This window comes from Monosiga brevicollis, genomic scaffold, assembly GCF_000002865.3.
Source record: "Monosiga brevicollis MX1 MONBRscaffold_15 genomic scaffold, whole genome shotgun sequence".
In the NCBI taxonomy this organism is placed as follows: domain Eukaryota; class Choanoflagellata; order Craspedida; family Salpingoecidae; genus Monosiga; species Monosiga brevicollis.
Genome location: NW_001865052.1, coordinates 768,856 through 787,975, shown reverse-complemented (window position 1 = coordinate 787,975; position 19,120 = coordinate 768,856). Strand labels below are relative to the sequence as shown.

General features: G+C 55.2%; 9 protein-coding genes across 9 annotated transcripts; 5 read left to right on the top strand and 4 right to left on the bottom strand.

Moving 5' to 3' along the window:
* The first annotated feature begins 260 nt into the window (after positions 1 to 260).
* On the top strand, positions 261 to 1,842 carry MONBRDRAFT_37682 (uncharacterized protein). Its single transcript, XM_001747175.1, has 3 exons — positions 261 to 962; positions 1,123 to 1,248; positions 1,439 to 1,842. The coding sequence occupies exons 1-3, from the start codon at positions 389 to 391 to the stop codon at positions 1,807 to 1,809; spliced, it is 1,071 nt and encodes a 356-aa protein (XP_001747227.1). The 5' UTR covers positions 261 to 388; the 3' UTR covers positions 1,810 to 1,842.
* A 563-nt stretch (positions 1,843 to 2,405) lies between these two features.
* On the bottom strand, positions 2,406 to 3,623 carry MONBRDRAFT_9474 (uncharacterized protein; the record flags this gene model as incomplete). The annotated part of the gene is made up of 1 exon (XM_001747044.1): positions 2,406 to 3,623. The coding sequence occupies one exon, from the start codon at positions 3,621 to 3,623 to the stop codon at positions 2,406 to 2,408; it is 1,218 nt and encodes a 405-aa protein (XP_001747096.1).
* A 700-nt stretch (positions 3,624 to 4,323) lies between these two features.
* Positions 4,324 to 5,608, top strand: MONBRDRAFT_37680 (uncharacterized protein; the record flags this gene model as incomplete). Its single annotated transcript, XM_001747174.1, has 1 exon — positions 4,324 to 5,608. Exon 1 carries the CDS (start codon positions 4,340 to 4,342, stop codon positions 5,606 to 5,608), a length of 1,269 nt encoding a protein of 422 aa, XP_001747226.1. The 5' UTR covers positions 4,324 to 4,339.
* Positions 5,609 to 6,281: 673 nt separating this feature from the next.
* Positions 6,282 to 7,682, top strand: MONBRDRAFT_26748 (uncharacterized protein; the record flags this gene model as incomplete). Its single annotated transcript, XM_001747173.1, has 3 exons — positions 6,282 to 6,432; positions 6,534 to 6,637; positions 6,825 to 7,682. The coding sequence occupies 3 exons, from the start codon at positions 6,282 to 6,284 to the stop codon at positions 7,680 to 7,682; spliced, it is 1,113 nt and encodes a 370-aa protein (XP_001747225.1).
* A 157-nt stretch (positions 7,683 to 7,839) lies between these two features.
* Positions 7,840 to 9,162, bottom strand: MONBRDRAFT_33053 (uncharacterized protein). Its single transcript, XM_001747043.1, has 4 exons — positions 8,832 to 9,162; positions 8,638 to 8,681; positions 8,384 to 8,526; positions 7,840 to 8,277 (listed from the first exon to the last, which is right to left on the bottom strand). The coding sequence occupies exons 1-4, from the start codon at positions 8,976 to 8,978 to the stop codon at positions 8,033 to 8,035; spliced, it is 579 nt and encodes a 192-aa protein (XP_001747095.1). The 5' UTR covers positions 8,979 to 9,162; the 3' UTR covers positions 7,840 to 8,032.
* Positions 9,163 to 9,327: 165 nt separating this feature from the next.
* MONBRDRAFT_26746 (uncharacterized protein) lies at positions 9,328 to 14,666 on the top strand (the record flags this gene model as incomplete). Its single annotated transcript, XM_001747172.1, has 22 exons — positions 9,328 to 9,498; positions 9,890 to 9,930; positions 9,987 to 10,098; positions 10,200 to 10,280; positions 10,357 to 10,431; positions 10,578 to 10,775; positions 10,887 to 11,105; positions 11,195 to 11,353; positions 11,445 to 11,591; positions 11,715 to 11,795; positions 11,946 to 12,056; positions 12,144 to 12,211; positions 12,314 to 12,566; positions 12,686 to 12,844; positions 12,971 to 13,210; positions 13,347 to 13,428; positions 13,514 to 13,560; positions 13,652 to 13,813; positions 13,928 to 14,045; positions 14,131 to 14,238; positions 14,364 to 14,432; positions 14,533 to 14,666. 22 exons carry the CDS (start codon positions 9,328 to 9,330, stop codon positions 14,664 to 14,666), a joined length of 2,835 nt encoding a protein of 944 aa, XP_001747224.1.
* A 256-nt stretch (positions 14,667 to 14,922) lies between these two features.
* MONBRDRAFT_33051 (uncharacterized protein) lies at positions 14,923 to 16,153 on the bottom strand. Its single transcript, XM_001747042.1, has 4 exons — positions 15,927 to 16,153; positions 15,419 to 15,799; positions 15,215 to 15,305; positions 14,923 to 15,117 (listed from the first exon to the last, which is right to left on the bottom strand). Exons 1-4 carry the CDS (start codon positions 16,143 to 16,145, stop codon positions 14,939 to 14,941), a joined length of 870 nt encoding a protein of 289 aa, XP_001747094.1. The 5' UTR covers positions 16,146 to 16,153; the 3' UTR covers positions 14,923 to 14,938.
* Positions 16,154 to 16,504: 351 nt separating this feature from the next.
* On the top strand, positions 16,505 to 17,798 carry MONBRDRAFT_9468 (uncharacterized protein; the record flags this gene model as incomplete). The annotated part of the gene is made up of 2 exons (XM_001747171.1): positions 16,505 to 17,353; positions 17,625 to 17,798. The coding sequence occupies 2 exons, from the start codon at positions 16,505 to 16,507 to the stop codon at positions 17,796 to 17,798; spliced, it is 1,023 nt and encodes a 340-aa protein (XP_001747223.1).
* Positions 17,799 to 18,068: 270 nt separating this feature from the next.
* MONBRDRAFT_9467 (uncharacterized protein) lies at positions 18,069 to 19,064 on the bottom strand (the record flags this gene model as incomplete). Its single annotated transcript, XM_001747041.1, has 1 exon — positions 18,069 to 19,064. One exon carries the CDS (start codon positions 19,062 to 19,064, stop codon positions 18,069 to 18,071), a length of 996 nt encoding a protein of 331 aa, XP_001747093.1.
* Positions 19,065 to 19,120: the final 56 nt, after the last annotated feature.

Sequence of the window (19,120 nt, the reverse complement as noted above, 5' to 3'; positions counted from 1 at the left end):
CCCCCCCCCCCCCCCCCCCCCCGCCCGGCAGTCTACCAACCACAGCGAACGAGGGAACGAGGGAGGGCGACAGAGCCAGAGAGAAGTCCATTGCTATCCTCAAGAGAAGCAGATGAAGTTGAAGTTGAAGTTGAAGTTGAAGAAGTTGAAGTTGAAGAAGATGTAGAAACACAAGAAGCATCAACTGACAAAAGCAAAGCACAAGTGCGGTATAAATGCAGACCATCGTGAAGAAGATGCAGCAAGCTGTAGTTGTTGAAAGTCAAGTCCGCTGTGCATGTCGGTGTTGCTTGTGTGGCCGTTCTTTTGGCAGAGAGAGCGCTTTCTGAGTGCTTGAGCGAGGCGAATACCGGCCGGGCACGACAATTGACGGGTTGGTGAAAACAGGATGAGCACGCCTCGTCTCCACGACGCGATGTGTTCCACGTGGCGCCGGCTCTTGTTGCTGGCCTTGATGGCCCTGCTCGTTGTCAACAACGTTGCTGCTGCCCCGGCCGATCCCGTGAAATGGACCAGCTGCCCAGATACGCCCTTCACCGTCCAGTATCAGGCCCCCACATCCCCAGACGCCATCCCCACCCTCACCGTCACCCCATCCATGTCCATCGATGTTCGCGAGGGTGAAACCATGCCCCAGGACCCCATCATGTTTGCTCTCATGGTAACGGGCAAGGACAAGGCGCACGAGTATCTGGCGCGCAAGTCCATGGCCTCGTTTGCGGCGCAGACGATGCGGCACAAGGTGATGGTGGTGATCAACGACTCGCCCGACTACAGCTTGGTGGGACCGCCCTCTGACTGGCTGGCGGCGACGCTTCCAAACATGCCGGAGAGCGAGGTATCTGCGGCGTGTGTTGTGGAGATTCGAGTGGAGCCACGGAAGTTTACGCTGGGGGAGCTACGGAACATTGGGATCAACGCGGTACCGGTGCAGGGGACCTGGGTCCAATGGGACGACGATGGTAAGAGCAGACGTGCAGCATTGGGCTTTCGCCGCTGCGTGCTTGTTATTTTGGCGCTCAGGCTCGTAATTTGCCTGCGGCCCAAAGCGGCGGCTACGAGGCCGGATGGAATCGCTTCCTCACTGGCTCGATCTACTGGAATGTATGGCTGGGCACATAGACTGGCACGAGCGACAATACATGCGTCTAAAGTATGACTACATGCGGGTGCGCAAAGCCGATGCCATTACCTTGCGGTCGCAGATTCGCCTCTTTCTGGAAAAGAACAGCAGCTTTGCCTTTTCATGTTAGTAATCGATCTGCTGGTGCCCTGGCGATGTTGATTGTACCATCTGTGGGCGCAACGGATGGCTTGCTTGGTTGTGTCTGCCTTGCGATGCCTTTCCTTCTCACCCCCCCCTTTTTTTTCCCTCTCTCTCCTTCCATTTCTTCTTTCTTTTTCTTTTTTTTTTTTTTTTTTTTGGCCGCTTATGCAGCGCGCTCACCAACGGGCATCGAGGGTACGATCATGGTGCACAAGTCTGCAGCGATTGCCCTCATTCAATATGGGGCTGCTAGTCGATCGGAGGACACGTATTACATCAACAACCTCAAGCGCCAAGGTTTTAATATGGTCGTGTGGGAAAATAATCCCTTCTGGCTCTACTTTCGCCTGTACCACGGCATTAACACATGGGATGCCAAGCACTACCAGATTGACAAGCTACCAAGCAACAATGCCTGGTGCTCCGACGTCCAAACCCGTGCGTTTGGTTGTACCGAAGCCCTGTCCAACGAGCTTCATGCCGTTGTCATGGACAAGTATAAGGATGCTGCCCATGCCATCCAGGCGAGCGGCGTCAAGTAAAACGCCCTTGGCTCCCGAATCGAATTCAGCACGAGTGCAAGTGTTTTTCCCTCAAAAGCATTTCATTGTTAGAAGCATCATGCTCGGTACTTGGTACGTGTGCATTGTGCACCCACAGTGTTGGTGCCGCTGCAAGGCATGGGCGGCGGGCAGGTCAGCTGCATTATATCGAAAGATTCCGCCTCAATGCCAAAGCGTTCATCCAGATAAATTTCAGGACTGGGCCACCTGATGCCGAATTTGGTTCTTTTCAAAGCCGTGTGCTTACCATTTTTACCAACACTTGCAAGGTCCTATGCTTCTATGTTCGGCACCATTGGCCGGGAATTGAGTAACGCCGACACATGTCTAAGCTTCCCCCCTTCCATGCGTTTCTGTGTCTGTGCACTGCTGTCCGGTGTGAGCGATCGGATGAAGCTATCATCAATGAAAAAAAAAGACAGCTACACTCATCAATTTCTTTGCGCGACCCAGGTTAAATACCGATGTGCTTGACACCACCGTGCTGTTGTTCGTGAGCAGCGCCTCGCCGCGTTCCTTGCCATACCATTGCGCCCTCCCAGTGCCAAGCAGCAGCAGCCTTTGAGCAACGAACCTCAATCAAAGTAGAACATGTCGCTGACTTGGTTGCGATACCACGCGATATTGTTGTCCCTTGAACCAGCACTGAGAATGTCCATGTCACCATCATTATCCAGGTCGGCCGCGTGTACGGAACGTGCAGCCGTGGCGGCCGTGGTGATGATGAGCTGGGAGGAAAAGCTACCGTCACCCTTATTGCGGTACCACGCAATCTTGTTGTCATCAGCGCTGGCGCTGAGAACGTCGATATTGCCATCGTTGTCCAAGTCTGCCGCGTACACGGACATTGCATAGTCGGCGTCTCTGGTGATGACCCTCTGATCGGAAAAGGTACTGTCGCCGTTATTGCGATACCACGCTATTTCGTTGTCACCACTGCTAGCGCTGAGGACGTCGAGATAACCATCATTGTCCAAGTCGGCTGCAAAGACCAAACACGCTCTAGCTGCGGCTCTGGAGATGACCTTCTGAGTGGAAAAGGAACCGCCACCGTTGTTGCGATACCATGCAATCTCGTTGTCGTTCCGACTGGCGCTGAGGACATCAATATTGCCGTCATTGTCCAAGTCGGCTGCAAAGACCGAGTATGCATAGTTGGCGGCTGTACTTATGACCTTCTGGGAGGAAAAGCTGCCGCCACCGTTATTGCGATACCATGCAATCTTGTCGTCGTCGGCGCTGGCACTCAGGACATCGATCTTGCCATCATTGTCCAAGTCAGCCGCATACACCGAGAACGCGCCGTTGGCGGCTGTGCTAATGACCTTCTGGGAGGAAAAGCTGCCGCCACCGTTATTGCGATACCAAGCAATCTTGTCATCGCCCGCACTGGCGCTGAGGACGTCAACCTTGCCATCATTGTCCAAATCTGCTGCATATACCGAGTATACATAATCCACCGCGGTGGAGATGATTTTTTGCGAGGAAAATGTGCCGTCGCCATTGTTGCGGTACCATGCAACTTTCTCATCGTCAGCGCTGGCGCTGAGGACGTCGAGATTGCCATCATTATCCAAATCTGCTGCGTAAACCGAAAATGCGCCCTTGGCATCCGTGGTAATAGTGCGTGCCTCAAGTGGTTGACTAAAGGCCAAACCGGCCAATGCACCAATGGCTGACTTCAGCACGGTCACCACATCCATGCCGTTGATGATGACCCGATTGGTCGAGTTGATGTGGAGTGTGCCATCCTCATCAACAGCAATGCTCGGCTTGCTAACATCGGCCGCCATCACCCAGGCAAACCAGCAGCCGGCAATGAGCATCCAGAAGCGCCATGAGGTCAAGATGGTCGCTTTCATCTTTATGATTTGTTGTGGAAAATGTACGATATTTGAGTCCGCCATTCAGCCCCTAAATCATTTTTACGAATAACTTTAACGTAAAAAATACAGCTGCAAGTCTTGTTTGATGGTTCACACACACACACACACACACTCACACACACTCACACTCACACTCACACACACACTCACACACAGAGCAATGAGCACATGTTCAGCTGGATGCAACATCACCGGCTTCACACGAACAACTTATAGAAAATAGGAGCAAGACCACCATGACATCCAACGTTCTGGATGTGTACTGGTCGTGGCGGTGGCTCAGCAGCCGTCGATCACGGTGGATGAGACCGGCACGTTGTACATCAATTTGAATCGGTCATGACTTTGAGTTTCCAGCCCTTAATCCTCTCCCACGCGCACCCATCGCCGGTCACACCCATCGCCGGTGTTTCCCAGTACGATGCCAAGTGAATCACGGACATACTCACTGCATTCGTGAACTATACATTGTCACTGCATTCGAATGCATACATCACCAGTCCGAAAAAAAAAAAAAAGTGATTGCACACACAGAAACACTTTTCGGAACACACGGTCCCGGTCAGGTTAAGACGGAGGTCATGGCGTTATCGAGGCGTCTGCGGGCAAGGGGACGTTGCACCATGGAGAGGTTCGTTCTAGTCTGGGCGCTATGCGCGGTACTGGTTGCGGCGGCCTCCCAGAAGCCATCCATCACGGTGGATGAGGCCGGCACGTTGTACATCAACTCGACGAACAACGTGGTGGTCAATGGTATCAATGTGGAGGCAGCCTTTGCGTTGCTTATTGACGCAACGCCAAGCTTGCGGTGGAGCGCACCAGAGCAGCGTATCATCTCCACCGCCGCTGATCATGCCCGCTCGGTGTATGCGGCAGATTTGGACGGCGATGGGGATCTCGATGTCCTCAGCGCCAGCCGCAACGACAACAAGATTGCGTGGTACCGAAACAATGGCAATGGCACCTTTTCCACCCAGATCATCATCTCCACCGCCGCTACTTCTGCCTACACGGTGTATGCGGCCGATCTGGACGGCGATGGGGATCTTGACGTCCTCAGTGCGAGCGCTCAGGACGACAAGATTGCGTGGTACCGTAACAACGGCGGCGGCAGCTTCTCTGCCCAGAATGTCATCTCCACCGCTGCCAATGGCGCCACTTCGGTGTATGCAGCAGATCTGGACGGCGACGGTGATCTCGATGTCCTCAGCGCCAGTATTTATGACAACAAAGTAGCGTGGTATCGAAACAACGGTGGGGGCACCTTTTCCCCCCAAATCATCATCTCTACTGCCGCTGACTATGCCCGCGACGTGTATGCGGCAGATCTGGATGGCGACGGTGATCTCGACGTTCTCAGCGCCAGTGTCGATGACGACAAGATTGCATGGTACCGAAACAACGGCGACGGCATCTTTTCCGACCAGATCATCATCTCCACAGATGCTGACGGCGCCTTCTCGGTATATGCAGCAGATCTGGATGGCGACGGTGATATGGATGTCCTCAGCGCCGGCCGCGACGACCACAAAATTGCGTGGTACCGGAACAACGGCAACGGCGTCTTTTCCGCTCAAATCGTCATCTCCACCGCCGCTGCCGGTGCCTACTCTGTGTATGCGGCAGATCTTGACGGAGATGGCGATCTCGACGTTCTCAGCGCCAGTTCTAGCGACAACAAGATTGCGTGGTACCGGAACATCGGCGGCGGTACTTTCTCCACCCAGCTCATCATCTCCACCGCTGCTGACGTCGCCTACTCGGTTTATGCAGCAGATCTGGACGGCGACGGCCATCTCGACGTCCTCAGCGCCAGCGGGACCGGTGGCAAGATTGCGTGGTACCACAACAACGGCCAGTGGGACTGGAAAACTCGCTTCAATTTGCCCTAAACCTTGCGCTTTTGTTGCTGTGTTTGTGCTTTGGACGCCGCATTCATACACGTTAGACAATCCCTGACTTGATGCCCTTGACTCTGAATCCGTCTGAATAGTCGGCAGTAGAATTGATATGATGGCTTTCAGCTTCCGGCAATTAAATTACCCATTGCCCCTGATTTTCCACGATTATCATTGATTGGAAAGGAACGCCAATCACAAAGCCAAGGATTCGTCTTGCCCACAAACTGCTGCTCAATGGACACCATGGGCGACAATGCCTCACGGGGACTGTTTCAGGCAATTTGAAGGCGACGGAAGAAAAGCGTTTTGTTGATTCACGACTCAGCTGGCTTGTGTGTGTGTGGCTTCATTTTGATTCGTTCCTTTTTTACCCGACAAGCGATGGCGCGACCAGCTCCTTGGCCATATCGCATGATTGGACGCGCTTATAGCCTGAGGGATGGATTCCAAACCTCAAAGCCCACACACACTACGCACAGATCAAAGGTTTTGCTCGCATCATGGTCCAGTGGTCTCGCAAGGAAACAAAGTGTGTTACTGTATAAACAGGGCGCAACGGTGTCACAAAGCGCAAAAGTTGTCTGACATTCCACAAGGAACAACAACAACACGGAAAACGACGAAGCCCCTCGTCCAAAACGCCGGGGCGGTGGAAAAAGTGACCATGGCAGCGATACCGAGGAGTGAGCGGAGCTTTGCCGGAGGGCACCCAACGCCCTATGCAAATTATGCAGGGGATACGCCTCGCATTGCGCTCGTCGTGACCCCCTTTTCCGATGAGAATCTCCAGCTTGCGGCACAGATCGGAGCCACTGGTGAGTGGGTTGTCGTGGAGGGGCTGTTTCGTACTTCAGCCCACTCGTCGTTCCGAGGTGCTCGGCCGATCCTTCGCTCATCGCACCTTGCCCGCGCGCAGATGTTATTTACTATGACATGGACAAGATGCCCAGCACGGCCGCCGAGCTCAAGGAGCTAGTGCAGCGCTGTGCTCGCTTCAATCTTCGGCTGTCGGCTGTTGAGGTATTTCTGTTTTTTGTTGATGTTGTTGTTGTCGTTGTTGCTCTTGGCAGTGCCAGCCCAACATATTCGCGCCCGCCATTTATCCTGAGCGTTGCCGAACAGTTTGATTAAGGCACAGGAGTGGCATGCCACCCTTGATCTACCCTCACGCCTTGTCTTTCATGCATTCCCTCTCTTTTTGGCGTAGGGCGGGCCACCCATGGATCTGATTGTGCAGGGCAAGCCCGGACGGGATGAGCAGCTCGAGTTTTACAAGCAGTGCATTCGGGCCATGGGGGAAGCACAGATTCCCGTTCTTTGCTACAACTTTATGCCCTGGCAGTTTCGCGTAGGCCGCACCAGCTACGAGGTGCCCATCCGAGGCGGTGCCCTCTCTAGTGAGTGGCGCTGGGAAGACTTTGACGACACTGTGCGCACGGACGCTGGCGAAACCTCCCACGAAGACATGTGGCAGAACCTAGAGTACTTTCTCAAAGCCGTGATACCTGTGGCTGAGGAAGCTGGCGTCTATCTGGCCTGTCATCCCGATGACCCGCCGTTTCCACGTGTTCGTGGACTTGCCCGTATCCTCACTTCCCCCGAGGCCTTTGAGCGCATGTTGCATCTGGTGGACTCCCCCCACAACGGCATTACGTTTTGCCAGGGCTGCTTCTCGGAAATGGGCATTGATTTGCCCGAGGTGGTGCGTCGCCTGGGTCATCGCGCACACTTTGTTCACTTTCGCGACGTTCAGGGTACAGCCAAGGATGGCTTTGTTGAGACGTTCCAGGACGACGGGCAGACGGACATGCTGGAGGCCCTGCGGGCCTGGCGTGACGTGGGTTTCAATGGAATCGTTCGTCCAGACCACGTGCCTCTACTGCCCACGGTTGAAGAGGGCCATGCCGTCGGGGAAAAGGCTCGAGGGTACTTTTCAGGCAAAGCCAGTGGCTATACGATGATGGGCCGCATCTACGCTGTGGGCTACATGCGTGGACTCTGGCACGCCGTTTATGGCAAGGAGCGAGGATCGGTTCGAAATCAGCAGCTTGGTTCGACAAATTAGCAGCACGGATCTGACTCCATGCAGACCAGTCCCGCGCCGTTTTTCTTCTTTTTTGTTTTTTGTGTGTGTTTTGAACCCCCCGAAAACATTTAATTGTATCCAAGACGTTTTCAAGAAGCAACAGTGTGGAGAAGAAGCCACCGCCGCGCGCATCCTTCAAATGGCGTGACCTTTCGCGACCAAATCGCGTCCAGCTGGTCCTCAATTGCTCAATATGGCGCATGGAGTTGGACAATTGACGGCTCATAAACGCTTCAACGGGAAGCGGAGCCCGGCATATGTAGTTTATGAACATGAAAAGTCTTCCGCACGGAGAGAATGTGATGGTGGTTCCAAGGTGTATACGGTGCTCACAAGCTGGTTGCAGCACTGATGGCATCGCGCCAGACCTGGGCCTCCTCGGCCGTGGCTGCACGAAAGCGATGCTCTTTGCCATCCCCTGTGCGTAGCCGCAGAACACGGCGCTCGGGATCCTTGCGGTCAACTGAGATCATGGCGTTGTGCAAGTCAAGGCGCACCTGCGGCGCTGGGTCTGTCTCCTGTTTGTAAACGGTGAGGTGGCTTCCCAAGATGGACACGATGCGTGCCGCAAAACCTACGAAGGAGTGATACGAGCGGAGCGCCAGCGGAGGTTGGCGTGGTGGTGAGGCGTCTGGTCGGGCTGCCAATCACAAGGCCAGAGCTTTGAACGTCGGACATACCTGTCGAGAACCAGCCGGCAACCTCCATTTCTAAGGGGCCATGCTTCTTCTCCAGTTTGTCCGCTGTTGTCTTGCCATGGGCCCCTGCGGCGCCCAATCCGTACTTGCGTCGCAGCTCGTCACGCTGTGTTTCGCGCTGCTCCCTGCAACAGCACATGATCGTCGCGTGGAACGTGTTAGCTTGTCTGCCGACTTGAGCACCGCGCCAGTGAAAGGTCGATCAAAGCCTGCAGACTGCATTGGTAGCATCTCACCGATGTTTCGCGCTTCGCTCGGCGGCACGCGCGTCCGATGCACGCTAAAAAAAAAACACGTTTGACCCATGAGTACAAGCTGTAAGGATATAAGCCAGCAAAGGGTGCGCAATGGGGTGCAAGTCTTGGATGGGAAGCTATCCCACCCACGCCAGGAGGGGCAAGGGCACACGTCCGCCCGCTTGAGAACCTACCAGGGTGTCATGGGTCTTGTCGACCTTCTCACGAACGCGGCGGTCTTCGCTGTCGTCAAAGAGGGAATTGACCTCATGCTCGGCCTTTTTGATGGCGACGCCGCCCGCCAGGGCTCCAGCCGCCGTTGCACCCAAAGCAAACGCCATGCTTTTTCCTGTTCCGCTCGAGCCAACCCTGCACCCAACACTCTGCTCACACACGACACCACCAAAGGAGCTATTGCTACCACCGGCCCGCGTCCACCATCAAGTCAGCCCAGCAGCGTCGGTCCAAGTTGACAGGTACGTTTCGTGCTCTGGTCGTTGATGAGAGAGATTCGCGCTGTCACTCTCTCTTCAAACAGTAAAATAGCTCTCCAACATCTTCCTCATTACTTCCTACATCTACTATCTCTGTTGATCACTTTGAAACCGCAAAAGCCCCAGAGTCTTCTACATAAACCCAGATCACGAATCCATATCAAAGGCTGCACGGCAAGTAATTGTCAGATGTCAGATGAGATATGTCAGATATTTGTTGCAACTGCTGTGTGAAACAAGCGTTGCCGTGCAGGCCGACACACACACGGACGTGCTTGAGTTTGTCTGCTTTTCTGGAGCAGGAGCAGATCTGGCAGCGCGCAAGGGCGCGCTCGGTTCTATTGGCACACCAGCGCCATGGCTTCCGGTATGTAGAGTATTGAACATGTATTTGAACACGTTGACTCTGCTTCGGAGAAGGCAGGCTGGAATTTGTGGGCGAGAAGGCGCAAAGGGGGTTGGATGGTTGCAATCAACGCAAAGCGTTGCGTGCGCGGGCTCCTCACTTGGCCCCCTCGTCCTGCTTCTGCGCCTGGCGAGATTTTCCAGCAGACGAACGCGCGGCACAGGCAGCGCAGGCACGGGCCCAAGCTGAATCAGATGAGGAGTCTAGCGAGTCTGGAAGCGAGTCTGGATCGGATGCCGAATCGTCTTCGGGAGATGTAGGTGGCCCCGTTTGCCCGTGCCACTGCGCTGATGATGGCATCGAGGTGCTTGTTGGATCTCTGGTCACTAAAAATCTGATTTCCTGCTCACAGGAGGATGAGGAGCCCAAGCTCAAGTTTGTGACTCTGACAAGGTCAGCATGCGCGCTGGCCTCACTCTACGTTGTGCCTCACCCTTGGTCGACTCAAGGGCTCACGACCCAACGGCTTTGGTTCCAAGCAGAAAGGGCCCCGCCGACTTGGACAGCGTTCATAAGATCCTTCAAAACTGTGTTGCTACCTGCATGGCTGTGACGGAAAAGGTGTGTTGAGCAGAAGCACAAAGAAGCTACCCTTGCATGCCTCGCCGGTCAGCGCCAAGCCGTGCTTGCTCATTTGCGCTTGACGTGGCCCCGGTCCCTAGTTTCTGGTCCTGGGCACGGACCTGGGTACGCTCCACGTCCTCGACTCGGACAACGGCGTGGAGATCAACCGCTTTGAACAGGTTTGCTCTCCTCGCACCGAATCTCATGTACGAGCGCGGCAGCATAACTCACTCACCGGTGCCCGCTTCTTGCCAGCATTCGGAACGCATCACCTCCATCTCCATCGACATTGAGGGCGAGTTTGTGGCATCGGCTGCAGATGATGGCAAGGTGTGTATGCGCCTGCTCAACCACCCGTGCTCAGATCAAGAATAGCAAGAGGCAAAGAGAACGGACACGCGCGCGTTGCCACACGTTGCAGCCTCGCCTTGGAGCCTCACCTTGAAGCCTCGTGCTGACTACCGTGCGTTGCTCAGGTTGTGATTCGTAACCTCTACGATGACCATCAAGTGTCCACTTTTGCTTTTGACCGCCCTGTCAAATCAGTGGCCATTGACCCCGAATACAAGCGACACAAAAAGAACGTGTTTGTGACGGGAGGTCTCGCCGGTCAACTCGTCTACCATGAGGAGAAAACTCTTCGCCTCTTTGGCCGCTCTACCACCGAGAAAGTGGTTCGTCCGAGGCCCTTCTTCCGCTCACCCCATTGGCGCGACTCCCACCCCAACCACAGCGACATACTCGCGTGGCTCTTTTTTGACACCAAGTGTTTCGCCATGCTATAGCTACACATGGGCGAGGGCCCGATTCGCGCCATCAAGTGGCGCTCCCGCTTCATTGCCTGGAGCAATGACGTGGGTGTCAAGGTTTATGACACTGAGAACAACTGTCGCATCTCCTATGTGGATCGTCCCGCCAACAGTCCTCGCCCAGACATGTACCGCTGCAACCTCAGCTTCAAGGACGATTACACCCTCATTATCGGCTGGGCAGACTACGTCACGGTAGGCCCACCGTCAATTGAAACCTTGCTTTGTCCGTGAAAGCATTCGCGTGCCGAGCTAAAACGCATCGGACCACCGGCCTGACCTAGATTGGCAAGATCATGCCGACCAACAAACCCATCACAGCGGCCAGCGTACTGCCTGTTGCACAGCGCCAGCCGGACAAGCCAGCCTACTACATGCAGTTGCTGACGCGCATCCAGACCGATTACTGGATTGCTGGCGTTGCCCCATATGGCGAGGACCTGGTATGGTTCTTGACATGTGGGCACACGCGGCACCCTATTGATCCTAGTGCTGCTCGGACCTCATCCTCTGACCTACGCCTGTACTGCATAGATTTTGCTGGCATACTTGGACAAGGAAGAAGACGTGAACGGTCGAACGGTCGTGCAGGGAGACGAGCCCGAAATTCGCATCATGAGTGTTGGTGCCGAGGAGATTAGTGACGAATGTCTACCCATGGACGGGCACGAAATGTATCGGGTTTGTGGCTCATTCCGCTATGCTTGCATCCTGCGCTCACCTCTACCATTACAAGCCATGCTTCTGCTTCATCTTCTTCTCATCTGCCCTCGCGCCTTTGGCCAAACCCACACCTTGCTTTAGTCAACGGACTATTGGCTTGAGGGCATCATTGAAGAGCAACAGTACTACATCGTCAGTCCAAAGGACATTATCGTAGCCAAGGTCAGCCCAAACTGCTCTTACCAAGGCCAGAGACGATGGCGCTGCTAACGTGCAAGGCACTGAAGCAAGTCAAGTCCATCCTGGATTCAGCTCACATCAATTTTCGTCTCGCGTGTCCTGTCATGGGACATTGGGCTTGAATTCTATTAGCAACGTACCTGGGATGATCACATTGACTGGCAAATTGGGTTGGGCAACTTTGACGAGGCCTTCCGCATGGCCAAGGAGCATGCTCGACTTTTGAGTCGGCACAGCCCTTCGGTGCGTCAAATCCTTACCTGTGTCATATTCACTCATGCAAGCAAACTCATGAACCTTGCCGGCCAATTGCACCAATCGAATGCGCAGAGCGTGGGCCTCAAGCATCTCTTACCTTACCTCTTCGATACCGTGAAGGACTATGCCAAGGCGGCCAGGTGGGGCGCACATAGGCTCGCCATTGGCGCAAACGTTCCCTTTGACAGCTTCTCATCATGCCATTGTCATTCATTTTCCATTTCCACTTTTCCTCCTGTCAGCATTGCGGCCGAGCTGTATGGCCACGACGTGAAGCTCTGGGAGGATGGCATCGAGACCTTTTTGCGCAAGCAGGCACTCTCACACCTTGTCTTCTTGATTCCGACCGACGCCCCGCGACTGAGCCAGACGGCCTATGAGCGCACCCTGGCCGAGCTGCTCGAGCAAGATCCCGAAGCCTTTTGCAAGATTCTGGGCACTTGGGACGCTGCGCTGTATGACAACAAGAAGATGCTGCAGAAGCTCGAGGCGCAGGTGCGAGCTCGCTGGGCGAAGCTCGGGCTACAAGCACTGCAGAAGCTCGCGTCACAACGTGCTAGCCTTCATCATGACGACTCACTGGTTTTTGAATTCTGGGTCGCTTGGGTTGGCAGTGCGCCATTGATCAGTCATCTGTGCCCCTGGCCAAGGCCCTGGCCGCCATCTATGTGACCGCAAAGCGGTTCAAGGACGCTCTCACCATCTACTTCCGGCTGCGCCAAAAAGAGGCTTTTGACATTATCAATCGGTTCTCTCTCTATACCAGCGTCAAGGTACCGCCAGTAGCCATTCCCTCTGTACTTGTTCACACCTCATCTTCTTGGCTAAATCATAACCCAATGGGTGTGGTTGGCTTGATTCTCCCTCACCCTCTTGTTTTGCTCCATCACACTTTCTAGGGCAACCTGGTGGCACTGATGGAAATGGACGAGAAGCAAACACTCGAGCTGCTCATCGAGCACCGCGAGGAGATTACGCTTGAGGCCATCGTGGGTGAGCTGCAGCAATACCCCAAGCTACAGCTGACTTTTCTCGAGCGCTACATGGCCGTGGATAAGGATGCCGCTGGACGCTTTGGCAAGCGCTATGTCGAACTCACAGCCATGCACGCCCCCGAAAAGCTCATGCGCGTGCTTCAGGTGCGGAGCAAAGAAGAGCAAATTGGGATGGCAGCTCTGGTGCCATCTGCAATCCCACTCATGCCGTGATTTTTGTTTGTTTTGTTGTTTGTTTGTTTTTTTGTTGTTTTTGCACTGGAATATGCTACATGAATAGACAAGCCCCGGCGTGCCGTGGAAGGAAGCGACGGAAATTTGTCGCCAGGGCCAACACTGGCGTGAATACGCCGTGTGCTTGAGTGCGTGAGCAGTCACCTTCCAGCAACTTTGATGGCAGGCCTATTGGTGTGCTCACGAGTTTTGCCACAACGCGCTGGGCCTTAGATAAATGTGGCAAGAGCAAGGATGCCATCGAGGTTTTGGTGTCCCAGGTATGGGGCCGGCACAGCTTGGACTGGTTGCCGGCAATTGGCCTCGAGCTCACCTTCGGGGATGACTTTTGTACTTTGTCCAACTTGTCAGCTGGGCGCCATTCAGGATGCCATTGAGATGGTCGTGCAAGATCGGGATGATTCGCAATGGGACCTGCTCATTGATTTGGTGCTGGCCAGCAAGAAGCCCAAACTGGTGAAGCAGCTGATTGATGAAGCCGGCGCGCATATTGACCCCTCACGAATCCTCACGGTGAGATTGTGCATCCGTTGGTCTTTGGCACCATCGTCCTCTTGGCGCGGCATCCACTCATCCCTCCGTGTATCAACCATTTTCTTTCATGTACATTTCGCCCGTTGTGCGCAGCGCACGGAGCTGCGCAACATGAAGATTCCAGACCTCAAAAACTCGCTTGTGCGCATTTTGGAAGCCTATAATCTGCAAATCGAGCTGCTTCGAGGATGTTGCGATATCTTTCAAACGGGTATGCACGGCGCATCCTGCTTTCCGACTCTGTAGTCGCAAGCTTATCTGCTCACCTGGGTTGCCCTTGCCCTTCTACGCGATAGATTGCATGAACCTGTTGCTCAAGTTGAACAAACTTCAAAAGGCCGCTCAAATTATTCGACCCGAAGAGATGGAGTGCAGCCAGTGCTCCAAGAAAGTTTCGGCCATGGGTACGTCGCTGATGTCTGGAGGCATTGATCCGACGCACGGGCAACAAGACGGCGTGCAAGTGAGGCTTCAGGATCACAGTCTGCTGCACCTCATCCGTTTCATCTTTGCAATGCCTGACTGATAGCGGGGCGTCCTGATGAGCGCGTCTTTATTTTCAATTGTCAACACGTGTACTGCTCACCCTGCCTTGAGCGTGAGTGCAATGTGATGCTCCTGCGTAGTCTGCTATGGCAATCTCACGTCCCTCACAATGAATCTCATTTCATTGGCGCTTGTTTTTGTTGCGGGTGCAGAGCGCATGCAAGATCAGAACTCACGACAATCGCGCAGCGAAGCGTCTGAAGACTACCAAAACTATTGCCCACTGTGTCGCCGCAGCCAGCTCGAGACGACCAAGGGTCGCGGTCGGGCTTCTCGCCGAAGATGAATGGACACCTGCAGGTCTGCCCTTCCCAAGAGCATACTGCAGCTTGATGCTCGCGCGCCGCTCACAAAAGAAAAGCCTGTGAGGCCTAAGCGTCCCGCATGCCCTGAGACGGACACAAGCTGCGTTTGCGTGCTCTTCATTAGAACGAGGCTGTGATTCAAGAGTGTGTTGTGAATTGAGTGTCAGATATCATCATGTTCCGAGGCCGCGAGGCAGCAGCAATTCGCTGTGGCACAATGTGTGTGATGGAACGACTGGCTAGGGAAGGTTGATTACATTTCATCACGGCCTACAAGCTGCCGCCTGATGATGCGGGTGCCTTCTACTCCCATGTCCTCCGGCTTGAGGCTACACCGGAGTCGATGTCCCACAATCAGCTCCTCATTCACGTTGCCCTTGAGTAACTTGTCCTCGAGGGAATTGAACTTGTCCATAGCCCGTGCCAGATGTTCTGTCAGCCAAGCAAAGGAGGCCACCACACAGGACATGATCAGCGATTGGCGTGGGCTGCGGCAACGCCACTAGCATGTTTGCCGCTCGAAACATACCCTTGAGGTCAGCATTATAATCCTCGATGCTCTCGACCTTGTCGTGCTCAGCCTTCAGGGAATTGCGAAGGACATCCGAATCCTCATGTGCCTATCTCGCCATTCATGGGAAGCAATAACATATGTATGGATCAGGGCCAGACAGAAGTCCCGAGCACAGACAGACTGCAGCGAGGAATGCCGATATGCAGCAGGAGCACATACACGGCTGAGATCTGCCTCGAGGCCGACGATCAAGGCCCCTTGGTCCTCGTCACCGGCGCCGTGGTGCTGCAGAACGCTGAGCTCGTGCTCCAGGTCGCTGATGCGCTGGCCACGAAGGTTGATTTCTTCGTTGAACGACTCTTCTGCCGCGACGCGTTGTGACTCGCCCTGCTCTACTTCAGAGGAGAGCTCACGGCAGCGGATGGGGCTAATCTCGGACTGCTCCTCCAAGCGCTGTTGCTCCTGTTTGTCGTGGTGTGCCTTGACCTCGTCCACCTGTCGGGCAGCTTCCTCGGCCCTGCCTCTCTGGTGCTTGAGCTCAGTCTCCAAGCGCAAAATTTCTTGCGTCTGCAAAGCCAACTTGCTCTCCAGCTCGGCCACCTAAGCCGGCGGGACCACAAGACTGAAAGTGAGCGGCGTGGCGTGGCCCCTGGGCGTGTGTTGTGGATTGGGTGGGGTTATGGAACTGGTGTTTCCTGGAGCAGACACATGGAATTAGAAAGCATACCTGGCTGAGCTTTTCCGCTTGGGCCTGAGCGGCTTTGTCGCGCCGTTGCAGCTCGCGCTTGAGGTTGTCGTGTTCCCGCCAGGCGGTCACTTGGCTCTTGCGCGCAACCCGCACCTCGGACTGCATATCGACGTGTGCCGAGAGTAGGTACAGGCAAATGGCGCCCAAGGCCAGGCAGACCACCAGCAACAGATTGGTGGATCGCCGCCACCACGCCATCGCGACAGGGGCGGCGGGGGGTCGAGGTCTACGTGCGCCCGGGAAAGCCACTGAGTCACCGGAAGGGAAGGGAAGAGAGAGGGGGAGCAGATTGGGAGTAAAAGCAGATAAAAGTGAAGAAAATGCAGAAAATGTTAGGTAACACTCCTAGTTAAGCTTGTGAGTGCGATGAGGTTATTGTTGTCATTTGTGGAGTTGGAGCTAAACGCAAGTTGAAGAACGTTGAGACGAGAAGCGCGCGCACGCCTGTGTCTGCAAGTGTGTGGCAGGTTGCGGAGGGGAAGCGGGGAGAGCAGATTTTGGAAGCCACCTAGTGACATCAAGAAAGGCGGCGAGCGGGGTCCTGCAGCAAGAACACCATGTCTTTGGTGGTGCTGGAGGTCAACGATGTGCTTGGGCCTGTGCTGCTGCCCTCGACGTCGCGGGATGAAGCCGAGCAAATTTTGGATGAAATCGTGGCGCTGCGCGTTTACCCCCTTGACCATCTCAAGGGCGCTGTGCGTGTCGTGGATGCCGGTGCCCACGTGGGCCTTTTCACTCGCTATATCCTCAAGCATCGGGATCAGTTTGACCGCCTCGACCTCCTGGTGGTGGAGCCCAACCCGGCCCTGATGGCCTTGGTGCAGCTCAACATCAGCCTCATTCTGGGCACGCCCAATGGCCACGGACTTTGCGAAAGTGCCATCGGGGCCGATACTGAGGCAACAAGTACAGAGGGCATGGCCGATGCACTGGTCTGGAATCTGCCCAATTTGCGCGTGACGGCTGTGTCCGTGGCGCTAGCTGACACAGTGGGCCGTGCCACTCTCACCTGCCATCGCGAGACCGGTCCGGCCGAAGGGGCGCTGGCCTCATTTGCACCCGCTGCACAAAATTGCTGGGCCAAAACCATGGCAGCAGCTGCAGCCACGCTGTCCCTGCTCGAAGACGCACCGGTCAACCCCCTGTACGCTGCCCAGGTGGAAGCCGAGATCTTGGCGGCTGCTGAGCGCGACCTCGACCTGTTACTTTCCCAGCTGACCGCACTGGGCGTGTCTGCGGACGATGCCAAAGCTAGTCTGATTGAAGCCCTGCAGGGTGGACTGGCTTTGGATTCACCGGCCATGACAGAACCAGAGCATGTTGAGGTCCCCACCTGTCCACTTAGCCGGCTCATGGCTGCATTAGGTTGGAGCGCGCTTGACACCACCTGGACATCGCTCCTCAAGGTGAGTGTAGGATGAATGTCGCGTGCGAACCCGTGGCGCCGCTGAATTTCGGAGCCTAGTATCTACCTGGAGCATCTTGACCAGGCCATGCATGAACCTTGTACGACGCAGCTGGACATTGAAGGGGCCGAGTTGAGTGTGCTGCGCAACCTGCTAGCAGCAGGGCTCAACTTTACTCAGGTTAAGCGAGCGCGCCTGCGTTGCTTGCATTGCCGATTGTTTTCACAGTCAAGGTTATGGCAGCGCTCACGGCATATTCCGCTTTGTCTAGGTATATGCCGAGACGCTGGCAGAGGGGGAGTTGCGGACGCTGCTCGAACAGCTTGGGCACTCGGTGCATGTGCATCGCGTGCAGCCTGCCATTTCGGACACAGGGCGGCTACATTTTGTCCCGTCAAGCCTTGGCATGTGTTTGGTCTATGGACAGGTTTCGGCGACTTTGTGAAAGGACTGCGACTTTGAGGCATCCCAAATTCCTGGTGCGCAAGAAATCATGGCGGCCTGAGGCCAGACTTTGAATGACCTGTGCTATTGTGATAAATGAATTGACTCGAGCACTGGTGCACTACAACTGCGAGGGCGCCAGACGCGCCGAACATTATCCAGCTCGCAGGTCGAGATCCCAGATGATAATCGTAGATAAAGATAAAGTATATACAGGAAGGGTCAGAAGGCACAGCTTTTGAGGCAAACCAACAAGGCACATGATTGCGCATTACATGATTGAGCATCGGCTGGCGTTGTGCATAGGCTCATCCAAGCCGACTAGAGAGCGACCCAATGCACTGAGGGCCGGCCGCGGCACAAAGGCGGTGGGCTCACGAAGAAATTCACCCTCACGACCGGTCCCGGGCCAGTTTTCCGGGTGCGGTGGTGGCGGATTGATCACAAGGGTTGTTGAAGACCAGTGCGTGGTGTTGCACAGCGCTCGAAACGCCTCACAGCGCTGCTTGACCAGGTCATCGTGCGCCTTTTCGGGTTGGACACCGTCTTCGGCAGCCCAGCGCCCTGCCCAGGCCTTGGGTTGCATGGAGACGTAAACAACGTGGCGACCAAGCGTCTCCTGGAGAGAGTTGCCACCCATGTGGGGCAGGCGTGAGTCCCACAGAACAAAGGAGCCGGCTTTGCAGGGCACCAGGGTTCGCTCGAGGGATTCATTTGGGTAGTAGGCTCTGAGCTTCGCTTCGAGGGAAGAGGGAAGCGGGTAGTAGTTGACTAGGTGGGAAGGGGGTGGAAAGTCCTTGAGGATGGGGACACGGTGCCAGCCGGGCCACACGCGCAGTGGCGACTCTGTCTCCGGCATGTCCAAGAGCGACAAGAAGCCCTGGAAACAGACAGGGTCGGGTGTTCGTGTTTGGTCCAAGTGGTACCACTCTCGGCATTCCTGCTCGGTCGGCACACAGGGGCCACGCACGCACACCGAGTCCATCGAAACGAAGAGCTCGGTGCGCTCGACACCGTAGAGGTGGGCGAAAATGTCTACGATGCGAGGGTCTTGCCGAATGTCCCACACGTATTGCTGATGACAGAGTCCCCCTGCGCGGTACATGCCCTTGCGCGAGAGAAAGAGTTGATTGTGGTCAAAGTCGCGCTCCCAATCGGTCCATTCTGGATGAATTTGCTGCACCAGATCACGAAATTGACCGTGCATGGCTTGGCACTGCTCGGGCGTGTACAACCCTGAAATGACGCAGACGCCGCTCGTCGCCATGGCATGTGCCACCTGCCCATGCAGCTCGGGGTCTTTGATGCTGATTGTAGGAATCA